The sequence below is a fragment of the Rhipicephalus sanguineus genome, chromosome 7 (assembly GCF_013339695.2).
Source record: "Rhipicephalus sanguineus isolate Rsan-2018 chromosome 7, BIME_Rsan_1.4, whole genome shotgun sequence".
Taxonomy (NCBI): Eukaryota; Metazoa; Arthropoda; class Arachnida; order Ixodida; family Ixodidae; genus Rhipicephalus; species Rhipicephalus sanguineus.
The window spans coordinates 158,500,453-158,514,149 of record NC_051182.1 but is presented as its reverse complement, the minus strand read 5'-3'; the positions used below and the strand labels follow the sequence as shown (position 1 = coordinate 158,514,149).

Here is a 13,697-nt window from a genome sequence, read left to right as displayed (position 1 = left end):
GTAAGCTACACAGATGTGACTAGTCTTAAGCATTTCTTTTTTCGGAGGCACCCCATACGATCACCTTGTGTGGAAACATAATTGCGGAGCGAAAACTCTGTCTACTTCAGTCCAGGTTTTAGTGATTGTGGAAATAGGCAGCGATATGTTTATCGAATCTGACGTCAAATTCGTTTCATAAATGATCCACATGTGAGATATGGCAAAGGCCTTCTTCCAACATTTGTTCAAACCACCCACCCCTTCCCTCCTCCTCCCCACGGCTTCCAACTTTTTCACTGGCCCGGCCCTTTGTGGGACTTAATTTCGGGACTGCGGCCTGGTAGCTGATGTGAGTTTGAAACCCCTGGTTTAAAGTGTTCTTGCTGCGTGCTAGCATTCTTCTTCTTTTAGATGCGAAGTATCTTATGGCGGAGTGCAATCCGGTGGTGGTGGTGGTGGTGTCCGTGCTGTGACCACACTTACTGGCATGTGCATTACCCCCTCTCCACACACCCTCCTCTCCACTCCCCCTCACCTTCCTCCTGTCCTCTTCCCCTTTCCCCTCTCAACTTCCCTCTCCCCTCCCCTTTCCAGTCTTCCTCTGAAACGCGGGCTAGACATGCCGAAATCTCTCCTGCGCAACGCCGCGATGAGCACCAGACATGCGCGGCCCTCCCCCTCTCTCTCCTCTCCTACACTGCCCCCCTCTTGCACGCTCGTCGACCGGGTCCCCGCTCGCCACTGTGAGAATTAACGCCAGGCTAGAGGGAAGACAAGACGCGCGTAGCGTCCTCTTCGCGTTCCACGACGCGAGGTCGGTAGCATGCCCAATGAACGCCAACGGAACGCGATCATGCAAGTGCTCGGCTTCGCATCGCCTCATGGTCCTCTTAGCGGGAAATGGTGTAAGTTTTTTTTTCTGTTTTTTTAGATCCGCCACCTTCATTACTACTAAGAAACAACACAGTAGGCCTCGATTAATTCAAAGTTTTAGTGATTCAAACAACTTTAAAATTTTTTGCTGCTATGTTTTTCAATCTTTTAAAAACCGCTTAATTCATAACATGTGCATTACAATGGTCAGTAGAAACGAGAGATTCAGTATGACCAGGTTTGTTGTATCTGAGTCATTTGTATCCCATGACTTGAGTCTTGCATGATGAAATGTGTGTTGTTCCTCTGCAGCCACCTAGACCGATGGGCCCATCGTCGGCCTCTGGAGCAGCCGGAGCACACAAGCGGCCGCGGGATGTGGACCAGGAGCCATCCAGGTAAAATGTCTTATGTCGCTTGTTTGGTTGAAAACTTGAAACCCTCAAGGCAATGGCATGCATGTGAGTGCAGGATGTGTTTGGCAATAGAAAGGATTTTTGGCAGGGGAAGGAGATGTGATTCATTAAAAAAAACAGTTTGGTGTACGCTCCCAAGGTATGGGTATGTATGAAGTGATTGTAATTGGTCTATGAACACGTCTGTAACATTACTGTGTTGGAATTTGACTCCTGCATATTGAGGAAATACATGTATCAGCAAGCTGCTATTTTGAGCCGATTGGATGGTACATGCCGGAAGCGATCCAGTGAAAAACATTCGCAGCAAAATATTGTGTGTGGAATTTGCATAGCTAATCTTATCTTTGGTAAGGTTCAGTTTCTGTGGCATATTAACTAGAGCTGTGCGAATAGCAAAATTTTGGTGCGAAGCGAATTCGAATAATAAAGATTGAGTGCGAATCGAATCGAATAATTTGGAATAATTTTCGAATATTTCTCAAACATTTTTCGAATAATTCGAAGTGAAATTACAGAAAATGTTGCAAAGAATCCCTAAGTATGTTCTTGTGAGATAGCAACATAAAAGTGTTTCTTTTCGCTAGGTTGAAGTGCTGGTGGGGTCATATTTCATAGTTGTCTTTCTTATCAAGAATGAGACAATGTAGAGGCCGAATGGTATTTATGTACATGATTTGGTGCAACCAAAGTGTTGCCGACAACACTTTACACGTGATAGGCAGAGATGCCATTTCCTCAGCCTCTCCTCCTCCTTCAACTTTTGTGGAAGGCCAACTGATGTGGCAGACAAGGGTGTGCTCTCTTCAAGTCCGGAGTTCCAAATCTGCCTCGTAGACGTCGATATATAAGAACATCTGAAATTTTGGATGCTAAAAAGCTTCGGCGTCCAATTTTTCGCACTTCCTGCCCAAATTTCAGGTCCAAAACAGCATTAATTGAGCCCCCAACTCTGCCACATCTTTCATCTCCATATTGGAACCAGCGTTTTCTTGAGTTAATACATTTGCGACCGTAGCGGAGTTTGAAAGGCAGCTTTGCCACAATACGGGGGTGTGAGGAGGTGAAGCATATTAAAAATCTAGGGACCACTTCCAATCGGACGTTGACTGTCTCTTGCCCAAGTTCGACCGTAACGGAGCTTGAAAGGCAGCTTTGCCGCAATACGGGGGTATGATGAGGTGAAGCATATTGAAAATCTAGGGACCACTTCCAACTGGACTTTGTCTCTTGCCTAAGTTCGACCGTAACGGAGCTTGAAAGGCAGCTTTGCCGCAATACGAGAGTGTTATGAGGTGAAGCATATTGAAAATCTAGGGACCACTTCCAATCGGACGTTGACTCTCTCTTGCCTAAGTTCAACCGTAAGGGACCTTGAAAGGCAGCTTTACCGCAATACGGGGGTGTGAGGAGGTGAAGCATATTGAAAATCTAGGGACCACTTCCAATCAGACGTTGACTCTCTCTTGCCCAAGTTCGACTGTAACGGAGCTTGAAAGGCAGCTTTGCCGCAATACGGGAGTGTGATCAGGTGAAGCATATTGAAAATCTAGGGACCACTTTTAACCGGACTTTGTCTTTGGCTAAGTTCGACCGAAACGGAGCTTGAAAGGCAGCTTTGCCGCAATACGAGAGTGTAATGAGGTGAGGCATATTGAAAATCTGAAGGGGTCACTTTCAACCGGACGTTGACTGCATTTGTCTTTGGGAAGTTCAAATAGTAAAATTTCAGTGCGAATCGAATCGAATAGCAAGGACTATTAGAAAAATATTCGAAATTTCGAATATTCGCACCCCTAATATTAACCAATTTAGCCAAAGTGGAGTTTTGTTGCAGGTGGAGTCTTAATAACTGTCATCTGCAGGTATATTTGCCTTTGTGGCACTATGCACATTCTTGTTGTCATCCCCGCTTTGTGGTAAGTGTTGCAGTAGTTGAACAGGGGCGATGTTCGTGCAGCTCGGACACACAAAGTAGCCTGGGGTCAACCGCACCACGATCCGAGTCCCCGCTCTCCAAGAAGCTCAAACCCTCCATGAGCACGGCCGAGGTCATCTGCACCCAGGAGGCATCACCATTGGTCGAACCAATCGAGGAAGGTGGGTCTCTTCCCAGCTCGCCCGCTGTCGTCTTAAAGACTCCGTATTTCTTGGCTAATTAATTGTGTACAAATCTTGAATAAGCTTGAAGGGTAAAGCAGGTACAGCTATACCGTATTTACTCGAATCTAGGCCGGCCCCGATTCTAAGCCGACCCCCGAAATTCGCAAGGCCAGAAAAGAAACAAACCTGTTCATTGTACTCTAATCTAAGCCGACCCCCCTTACTTTCGCACATTGTTTTTTTCGAAAAAACATCAGCTTAGATTCGAGTAAATACGGTAATTTGTTAGCAAGATGTTGAAGCTCAAGCAAAAAGAGAGATGAGCTGTGACTTCGCACGTAGCGTTGATGTTCTGTTCTATGGTAATTTTACATCATAGACTAATTAACATATTAGTGAACCATTGAACTTTGGGAAAATAGAGTTGTGTGAGTAACTCATTATTTGTTCCTAAAGCTCCACTAGTGTTTTTATCTGGCAGGTATTGCTGTGTCATTGCTTGCGGTGTACTAATAGATGCTAATACTGTTCATCATTCAGAAATTATACTAAAAGTATTCAGCATACAATTAGGCTTGCTTTTGGCACAATTTGTTGCATATTCACTTTGGTCGTGGAAAGTGATGCAAGGGAACTTCTAATAAGAAACATGAACTTAACGAATTGTTGGAGATATAAATAAGCTCTGCATAACAAAGGACGACGCCTGAAGTATTTCACATTTTTTTCTGTGTTGTGTGTTTTGGGTTCTCGTCTTTTCAAATTGAAAGACTTTTTTTTTTCTTTCAGGTGTGTCGAGTTCTCTCGCCGGAACGAGTGCGGAAGAGCCGCAGCAGTCTAGCACGGTGGACGATGTCATTGTCGTCGAGAGCGATGACGAGGTGATTGAAGAGGAGCCGCCAAAGGTCAGAACACCCTCTTGCTCCTTGCGTTGTGTACCGTATTTACTCGATTGTAACGTGAGAGGTGAATTTTCATTGCGTCCAAGAAGAAAAAATAAAACAAAGATGAAAATTGTGTGCATCATGCACTTTTTAGACAACTTGAATTTCAGTAATTTTGGTATTAGATTGTAATGCGAGAGTCGACTTCAGGTAGCAGGAATCTGGAAAAAGATTCGTGTTATATTCGAGTAAATGCGGTAATTCTCCTTAATCTAGATTAGTAGAAGGTTTCACTAAAAGAAATAAGTCAATGTTAAGGGGAGATGCGGGTCGAAGACACTTTTTTTTTTAAATATTCATCCTAGAGCAATGAAACTTAGGGTGTTTGTAGAGATTTTTACGCTGATTTCAAATATTAATTAGTTTTCTTGGAAGTTGCATACTTTTAGTTCTGCAACATGACAAAGTGAAAAACTTAAGCCTTTTGCCCCCCTCTTTTCAGACCTAAACTTCAATAATTTTTACAATTGATAGTTCATAATGTTTCAAATAAAGTGTGGAATGCAAATAACTAATTAGGAAGTCCATAAAAGATATGTACTAGACGTGAAAAATTTTAACGTGGGAAGTTCATATTTCTCCTACCCTATTAAAAATTTACATAACTTTTTTTTATTATATAATAAGAATATTGTAACTTAAACAAGATAATTGCATTTCTCGTACTTTGGAAAAAATTTGGGAAAAATTTCATGCAAATCTGAGCACCAGAAGTACCCGAAAAAGGAGGGGCACATTGACAAAAATGGTAAAATTTGTGTTTTGAGAAAAACGAGTTTTAAAGTCAAAATTGCATGTTTATTTATCAAAGATGTCATTGAATGCGACGAAATTTGTACACAAGAAAGAACAATCTTCCTTGTAGTGGCCACTGCCATTAAAATCCGCCAGCACCATAGGTTTGGCCCTCATGGCTCTTTCGAGCTGACTCCTCGACAAGAGATTTTTTCTTCAGCGCACGCCGACGCCGCGTGCGCCGTGTGAAATTTCACAGGCCGGTGACCGCGCTTCCTACGGCTTTCTTCATCCATAATGGATAAGCACTCGAGAAAAGCGTTGTTCAGCTGCGCTGCTCGACGAGACACGGATCCTGCAAGTAGGCTTCACAGCACACACAGGAGCGCTGCGGCCAATGGCTGCTCTCGATCCATACGACGTGATTTAAAGCCAGTCACGGCGCTCGAGAAAGGCAGCAAAAGCGTGCTTCTTTTATTATTTCTTGCGCTGCAGCAGCGCGGGAAATCGTCGTTATTTGAAGAGTGAGGCTCGGCACTTTGCCTCATGCTGTCGACAATGGCGAGCGGCGGCACATTATCAGCGGCAAGGTGCTCGAAGATGACACACTTTCGGCCTTTTGACAGCCACCTTGGGCTCTTTAGACGCAATTTTAAAGCATTTCCAGTTGAGTCTCAACATAGATTTCTTTTTTTTCAGAACAGTAGAGGTACTAATCTTAACGAAACAGGTGAAAACAAAAAATCGATAATTTTTTAGAAAACTCGCGTTTTTCGACCTGCATCTCCCCTTAAAGCCGCATGCTGGCTGTTTACAGTCATGCAGTCCTAAAGTGCGCATATTGATGTATTAATGCCGGTCTGACAAGAATTTAATGTTGCCTAAGCGCCTGTACATATCATTGATGCGTCTTCATCTTTTTCAAGGCTTTGATGTTTCTGTAAGGGAAGTAATGTATTTGCATTAAGAATAATGGAAACCAAATAGGATTACCAAGATTACAAGGTTTCAACACTTATCTTATATGATTCTTGTTATTATTTTCTCATTTCAATGGAGAATAATAGAAAATAAAAAGCTTTACCCTATTTGCATGACCCTAGAGCTGTAAGGCTCAGTTGGTTTTCAGGTCAGGTGTGATTTAACATTATCCTGGGTGGTAGCAGCATCATCAATTCTGTTTTAGCAGACATTGCTTAGCTTTGTTTTTACTTGAAATGTTGAGCCGCAATTTGCCAGTAAGTCTCCATCCAGACTGCATGGCTCACTAATGTAGCAGAGCACACTCACCACAAACCATTTTGTTTGGAGCTTTTCCATTCCAAACAGTTCAGTAATAATAATAGGAACATGGGGCTGGGAAAGTAAATATGTTTCTAGTAGACTGATGCATGCTGTGACTATCTTATGGCGCAGACTGAACAGTTGGAGGGGGCTGAGTCTGGCATGGAAGACGATTACGAGGACGAAGAGATGAATGTGACGTGTGGTGCGGTGAGTCGTCTGCTTTGTTTTGCAGTGGTTACATTTGTTAAAAGAATGCAAGTTTCGACATGTTGGCGTTTCGCTTAGCTTTTTTATGTACAAATTACAGAAGGACAAGTAAAGAGATAAAAAAAGGGCAAGGGCAAGTTAAAGACGTAGCGTTTTGTCTACATATTGTTACATGTCCTTATGCAATTTGTGCAATTTGAAGCAAATTATGCAGGGATAACTACAGAACCTTAAAAATGTGCAAGGACAATAAAATCCATAGTGCTTTGTCTGCGTATTTTTACGTGTCGTTGTCTAATTTGCACACTTTAAAGTAAATTACGCAGGGACAAGTAAAGAGACATAGAAAAAAGTGCAAAGACGAGTAAAAATCTATAATGCTGTGTCTATGTATTTTTACATGTCCTTGTATAATTTGCACACTTTAAAAAATTACACAGGGCAAGTAAAAAGACAGAAAAATGTACAAGGACAAGTAAAAATCTATAATGCTGTGTGTATGTATTTTTACGTCCTGGTATAATTTGCACACTTTAAAGAAAATTACATAGGGACAAGTAAAGAGGCAGAAAAAAGTACAAGGACAAGTAAAAATCCATAATGCTGTGTGTATGTATTTTACATGTCCTTGTATAATTTGTGCACTTCAAAGAAAATTGCACAGGGACAAGTAAAGAGACAGAAAAAATTGCAAGGACAAGTAAAGAAGATGTAGCACTTCACATCTCAGTCTCCATATCTTGTGTAATTTGCACACTTTGAAGCAAAGTATGCAGGCACATGTAAAGAGACATAGAGAAAAAGTGTAAGGGCAAGTAAAAATCCACAGCGCTTTGTCTACGTAATTTTACCTGACCTTGTATATTTTCACACTTTAAAAGTTAAAACATTTGTTTCGTGTTCTCATTCATGCACTGAACGGCAGCGATTTCTTCAAAGCTAGTCTGCTTTGAGTATGAAATTATTTTGACAGTGGCCAACTGTATAAGAGTAAAACAGTATGCATGCACCTGTTCGTTTGTTTTTTGTTTATTGGCAACAGTGTTGATATGTTGCGGATGCCAAGAACGAGACTAAAGATCTCATCACGCCATTAATATGCCTGACACATAGGCAGAAGTGAAGTATTTTGCAGTAAACTTCTTTTGTTGCTCTGAAGTACCCTTTGCAGAAAGCAGTTGGCGCCTATAACACACGGCACTGCGCCAAGTTCTCTAGGTGGTTTGTGGGCTCCGTGACTAGGTCCGCTTCCTCATATGAATGTTGCAAAAAGAAATGCCGCTGCTTGTGAAAGCAGCGGGAGTGCAAACATTTTGAAAAACTGCGCTGTTTTTCGGGGCCTTTATTGACGGCACCCATTGTGCAGACTCGAATGCACCACACTGTCGACAAAACCATAGCCTCCCGAGACCATGACGAAGCAAGTAACACTGCCGGGGAATTCAACCTGGCGGTTCTAGCAGCAGCGTGATGCGGACGTTCGTTGAAAGGCTGCATTGTTGAGTTGCGCACGCTGCGTGAGAGAGAACACCACGGTATGCGAGAGAAAGGACTTTAGAGTGTCCGGTGTCAAGGGTAAAAGCAATCGCTTTTTCTGCTTGGCCCCTTTCACAATATACGTAGTTGTAGTTGTTGTGAAGACCAAAAAATAGACGACTGAATGAAATTTCAGTGATTGCACTCCTGCGCCAACTGCGCCAAAGTGCGCCAAATTGTATTTACTGCGCCATCCTTATAATATCGACGAAATTTGCGCCAAACTGCGCCAAAGTCTCGGGTTTGGGGGCGTCTATCACCGGAAATCGCACCGCCGGCGCGTCAGAACATGTGCAGCTCGATCTTGGGGCTGCCAATAAAGTCGCAATCATGGACCAAGAATTATTCCGCTGAATAAATAGCGCTCGTGCGTGCGTTCCGAGTAAGCCACGATGCCATGCACGGTGCCGAGACAGCTTCTGTTCTGCAAGTCGGCTCGACAGCAAAACGCGCTCTCCGCTGAGGCTCGTGACGTCTAGGCCTATCGGTAGCGAGAAAGTGCGACGGCGATTCATCGGCGGACGTCGTCTGTTCCAGAAACGCTGCTGATAGCTCGTTTCAAGCGTTGCAGGGCACGTAGGGAAAGCAATGTTCAGTAATAACTACATGAGTGCCGCTAAAATGTCTGTCACTTCTGTTTCCGGACATCGCGGAGTGAAATCTGGGATCGCTCGCAGTAGATATATGGGACAATATCGAATTTTCCTTGCTTCGCGTTTATGGAAGAGCACGCGAACGGTGGAAACGCGTTGACACTTTTCCTCAGATATACTTTGTCCATGGATTTTCATCCAGAACAGCTTTTTCGTAATTCCTTCCGCCAGCACGTCCGAGTCTGTAATCACTCTGCGGTAAATACCCCATAAAAGGCCCTGCCCTTTTGAGCTCACGTGCTAGGGTTCCTATTCGAATTTTTTGCTTGCTTTTTTAAAAATGTCATCTCATTAGTAAAATCATATCTCTTGGTCGGAGCAGCCGCAAATGCGCAGCTGTCAGTAGCGGGCCCGTCGCTGACGGCCCACAGTGAAGCGGCTATGCCATGTTACACGTCCGCCCCTCGCTTTCGGGGGTCAATAGCTAACGGTTAAAAAAAACTCAGTTTCGCTTAAGAGCAAAGCAATGAATGCGATACCAAAAAATTGTATTGTGAAACGAAGTAAGACTAGCAGCTAACTCTTTTGGCTGGTTTAAGGGAAAATGGCCCCTCCAGGAACCGAAGCGTTTTCTTGCTCTGAGTTCTCTAAACGCGAAATAAGCGTTGAGAGCACAGCAAGTTTACGAGTCGTCTCCTGATGCCTTGAGATAGCGCGCGCGCAAGCGACTGCGCCCTTCGAAAGCGCCCCCCCTTCCGCTCCCCTGGCGTCCCTTCATGCTCCTTACGAAAGACGGGTGGGGCGTTTCCTCTCTGTTTGATGAGCAATCGACGGCAGGCCCGCACGCGGGAAGATGTTATCTCATGCGCTGTCCGTGCGGCGGAGACAGACGGCCGGCTAGTTTAATCTCCGCTTCAGCCGCGTTCGTCGCCAGCGCTCGCGAGCTTTTACCCGCGGCTAGAATGCGCGTAGTGATGTTATTAATTTGAACTTTATACGGAAAATTACGGCAACGGCGACGGCGAAAATCCGCCGAGAGTGTCCATATAATTGCTATTGCAAGGGTCAATGTACGGGGCAGATTTTGCCCCCCCCCCCCTCTTAGGTGATTAGGGGGGCTCCCCCCCCCTGCGCGCACGCCTATGCTCCTGAGATGATTTTTTCCATGAGATTTGCAATGAATCGAAATATTTCTAGCCTTCATAAGAGCCCCATAATAATACTTAGGTGCTTGAATGTTAATGTAAATGCTTCTGTATTGCACTCCAGGATGTAAAATTTGCTGCTCCAAAGTGCTCCAAGATGAAAATTTTGCTGCTCCAAAGTGCTCCGAAACGGAAATTTTGCTGCTTCAAAAATTGCTCCAAATCAGAAGTCCTCGGTAGCATCACTGAAATTTGAAAGCTCCAGCTCCATCATGGTAATGATCCATTCGCAGAGTCGCGGACCCGGAGAAGTGGATGTGCCGGAAGAGGACATGGCAGAGCCGGAGTCGCTGGACGACGCTGAGCGGGAAATGGACGATGGCAACGAGATCGAGATCGTAGGTCAGTACGCCCAGCGGAGCAGTGGACAGGGCCGATGGTGTGCGCTGCAGGCTTTGGGTTTGGACGTTTGCTATGCGATATATCTCGAGCCTTAGCAAAAAGGCGCTGCAGCTGGGCATGCACTGTTACAGTGACATGCACTTTATCACACTTCGGTTGTGCTTAAAATATTCTTAACAATTGTAATAGCGTAGTGGACAGCGGTAGAGGACTTTTACTCTGAATTGTACTGTCTAAAATATAAATCGCCCTACATTGAGTGACAAAAAAGTCTAACGTGACACCGTACTTCGAAGCATAACAAGCGCCGGTCACCTAGCTACAATCGAGCAGTCCACCCATCACCTATCACCTCCATGGTTAATAAAACCTGGCATGTTCTTGCTCGATCATTTCGCTATCGTTTCATTAGACATAACACTATGGTGGCAGTGTTTAGTGTAGGAAAACGGGGTTTGTCCAATCATTTGGTCTGTGCTGCTAGCTTTACTTGTTAAACCCATAAAGAAGCATAAACCAAGGTTCCACCAAGGAAAAAAAATTTGTTCATCTCTATTTCTGTCTGTGAAGAGTACACTCGTATGAAAAATAAACTAGGAATTGCTGTTTGAGTTAACAATAATGCAATCCAATGATGTTGATAGACAATGAGGATGATGTTGATAGACGTGATGGTGTGATAGAATGATGATGTTGATAGACAACATCACCATTGGCCTGACTTTTTTTTTCATTGCCATTTTGTAAACTTCCGAAAACGCGTTGCGGCATCTTGCACACAGACCTCGGTGACGACGCGGCGAGGACAACGAAATGGAGGAGCCTCTGGCCGAGGAAGAAGACGTGCAGCCTGCTCGGCCGTGCCCGTCGAGGCGGAGGAAGAGCTCCAGCCAGCCGTCAACACTTCCTCCGCCAACGGAGGTGCCACGTCTCTGCTGGTAGCGCCTGTTGCTGCAGCAGCAACAGCACAGGCCCTCCCTGCTGCCCCGAGTGCGCAATGAACGTCCTCCCGTCGGTGCGTTCATCTCCTTTGCCACCCAAAGAAGTGTGTCTTCCTCTCATTCACGCAATGAGTGTCTTACAACTACAACTTGTTTTCATTTGTTATTTGGTTATTTGTCTATTCGATTACTCACTTATGCATTCAAATGCTCTAGCAAGGTGTTTTACATGAGCAATTGGCCATTTTTTATCTCTTTACTACAAGCATTACGATTCACTGTCCATAAATGCATGAAATTTACATAACTTGATGCCAAGATTCTGGAGGCCAAATTTAAAGTGAGTGGAAGGGTTAGAATAAATTATAGTATATTCTACAGCCATCAATTGTAATGACAACATAAATAGTACAACATAAATAGTAACAAAACAGTGACAGTGTCTCAACTGCCAGTTATCACAGCTTGCACTATGCGCTGGATGGAAGATTGCGTATTGCATTGAGTTGTGTATTGCAGGAAAACCATTGTGGTATTTCTAAATGGTCTGTTTGAGGCAAAATGGGCAACCAAGGACACTAAATTCTACTCCATTGTCAAATAGAAAGAAAATAACCCTTTGCAACAATCATTATGATTGAGTGTTTATAAATGTGTAAAATTTTCATAATTTGATGCCAAGGTTCTAGAGAACAAATGCAAAGCAAGTGGGAGGGTTAGAATTAATTGCACTGCATTTTACAGCAGTTAATTGTCATGACAACGTAAATAATGATCTATATAGTACAGTCAGTCATGCTATACATCGTCATAAACTGAATTCAACGGCCCACTCAAATTACATGTGATAGTTATCTCCTGGCAGCAAGCTTTCCTAAAACAAGGTAAAAAAAAAAATTTTGAAATTCCTGCCGAAGCGCTTCACATCCAATGTCCCATTAAACCAGTACTGCCTTCACCAAAGTAATCGGGTGTAGCGAGATATTGCAACCAGAAGTGATATAAAAGAACTTTCAGCAACAAGAATGCTTAAATTACCATTAGCTCAGTGTTTGCGATCTCTTCCTTGCCAATAGTGCAAAAAATGGCAGAGTAAGTCGTGTCTCCTAATGAGGTCGCCACGTCGCAAAGCAGGAATAGTGGTGAGCTGGTCATTGAAGAAAATTTGTCGACGTTTCTCTGAAGGTCACCTGAATGCAACACTTACGAAACCTTACGGGAATGTGCCTAAGCCATGCTTCTTTTATTTTTGGCTTTTTCAGATGTCCGTATAAAGAAGCCGCTGATACGTAAGGCCTAGTGTTCGCGGGTCTTGCCCAAATGCATGTTGTTAATAAAATGTTCGGGGCTGCTAACAGTCCGTTGTCGTCACTTTCTAGTTCTGCTTGTCTTTTGTGATGTGTTCGTTGCTCCGCGAAGCCGTTGCTTCAGACTTCGTCTAGACAGACTGTGTTGAAATGTTATCCATTTGTGCCATGCCGAGCACTTTGGCGATAGAATGTGTGCCTAGGGAAATTACAGTCGAGGCAAATCTTGAAGGAAACGCTTAACTGGTAACGACAGAAACATTTCCTCAACTCTGGTAGAAAAATGTGGCAGATGTGAAGCATCGGCGAAATTTCTGCATACACAAAAGTAGTTGGCAGTTTTTCATGTTAGAGTCAAGCCTCAATGTAGTGAACCTGAATTTAATGAAGTCGGCAATGTAACTACTATTGTTAAGGGGGGACACTGCTCTTAAAATTTTTTTTCTAATTTCTTGATCGATTTTGATGATACTTGGTGAGTTTATGTATTTCATGCGCCGATTTCAAATATGCAACTATTTTTTTAGTATAACCAGTACTTAAAATACAAAATATTTCGTGTGTTTGGGGAGGAAGATCTTTTTTAACAGAGAGAGTTACAAAGCAAATAAGCGTATCGCAATAACCTGTCAACAGAACTGAGTTCAATGCAACAAAAATGGATGTTCTAAGCCCATTAGAACAAAAGTTACAGCATGTTGAACATTCGCAAAGGAAGTTGCAGCTTAAAATTGACGCACTCGTGAATGTTCACATATTGTAACTTTGTTGTAATGGGCTTAGAACATCCATTTTGTTGCATTGCACTCAGTTCTGATTACAGGTTATTGTGATACGCTTATTTACTTTGTAACTCTCTTTGTTGAAAAAAAATCTGCCTCCCCAAAAGGCACATGAAATTTTGTATTTTAAGCACTACTGGTTATACTATAAAAATAACTGCATATTTGAAATGAGTGCACAATTATACATAAACTCACTAAGTATCATCAAAATCGATCAAGAAATTAGAAAAAAAAATGTTGAGAGCAGTGTCCCCCCTTAAGACGTACCGATGGACTAGTTGGTCAATCATGATTAATCTTATAATCAGAAAGAAGACAGAAACATAAGCACAAAAAAAAATGCAGAGCTTACTTTTTTAGTTATTCTTATGTTTCTGATGCATGCTGCCATAAGCTATTATGCCCTGCAAAAGATGAGGGCCTGTATTTGTGGGAACGTAA

The 13,697-nt window shown here is 43.2% G+C and overlaps 1 protein-coding gene across 1 annotated transcript in view; it reads left to right on the top strand.

Annotated features, from left to right (window-relative positions):
- Nucleotides 1-12,438, top strand: part of LOC119399204 (nucleoprotein TPR) — a 117,786-nt gene extending 105,348 nt beyond the window's left edge. The window contains exons 37-43 of the mRNA XM_037666018.1: nt 1,168-1,253; nt 3,232-3,371; nt 4,164-4,279; nt 6,470-6,547; nt 10,115-10,223; nt 11,006-11,238; nt 12,427-12,438. Of these exons, the coding sequence (XP_037521946.1) occupies nt 1,168-1,253; nt 3,232-3,371; nt 4,164-4,279; nt 6,470-6,547; nt 10,115-10,223; nt 11,006-11,238; nt 12,427-12,438 (774 nt within the window). The remainder of the gene's footprint in view (nt 1-1,167; nt 1,254-3,231; nt 3,372-4,163; nt 4,280-6,469; nt 6,548-10,114; nt 10,224-11,005; nt 11,239-12,426) is intronic.
- Nucleotides 12,439-13,697: the final 1,259 nt, after the last annotated feature.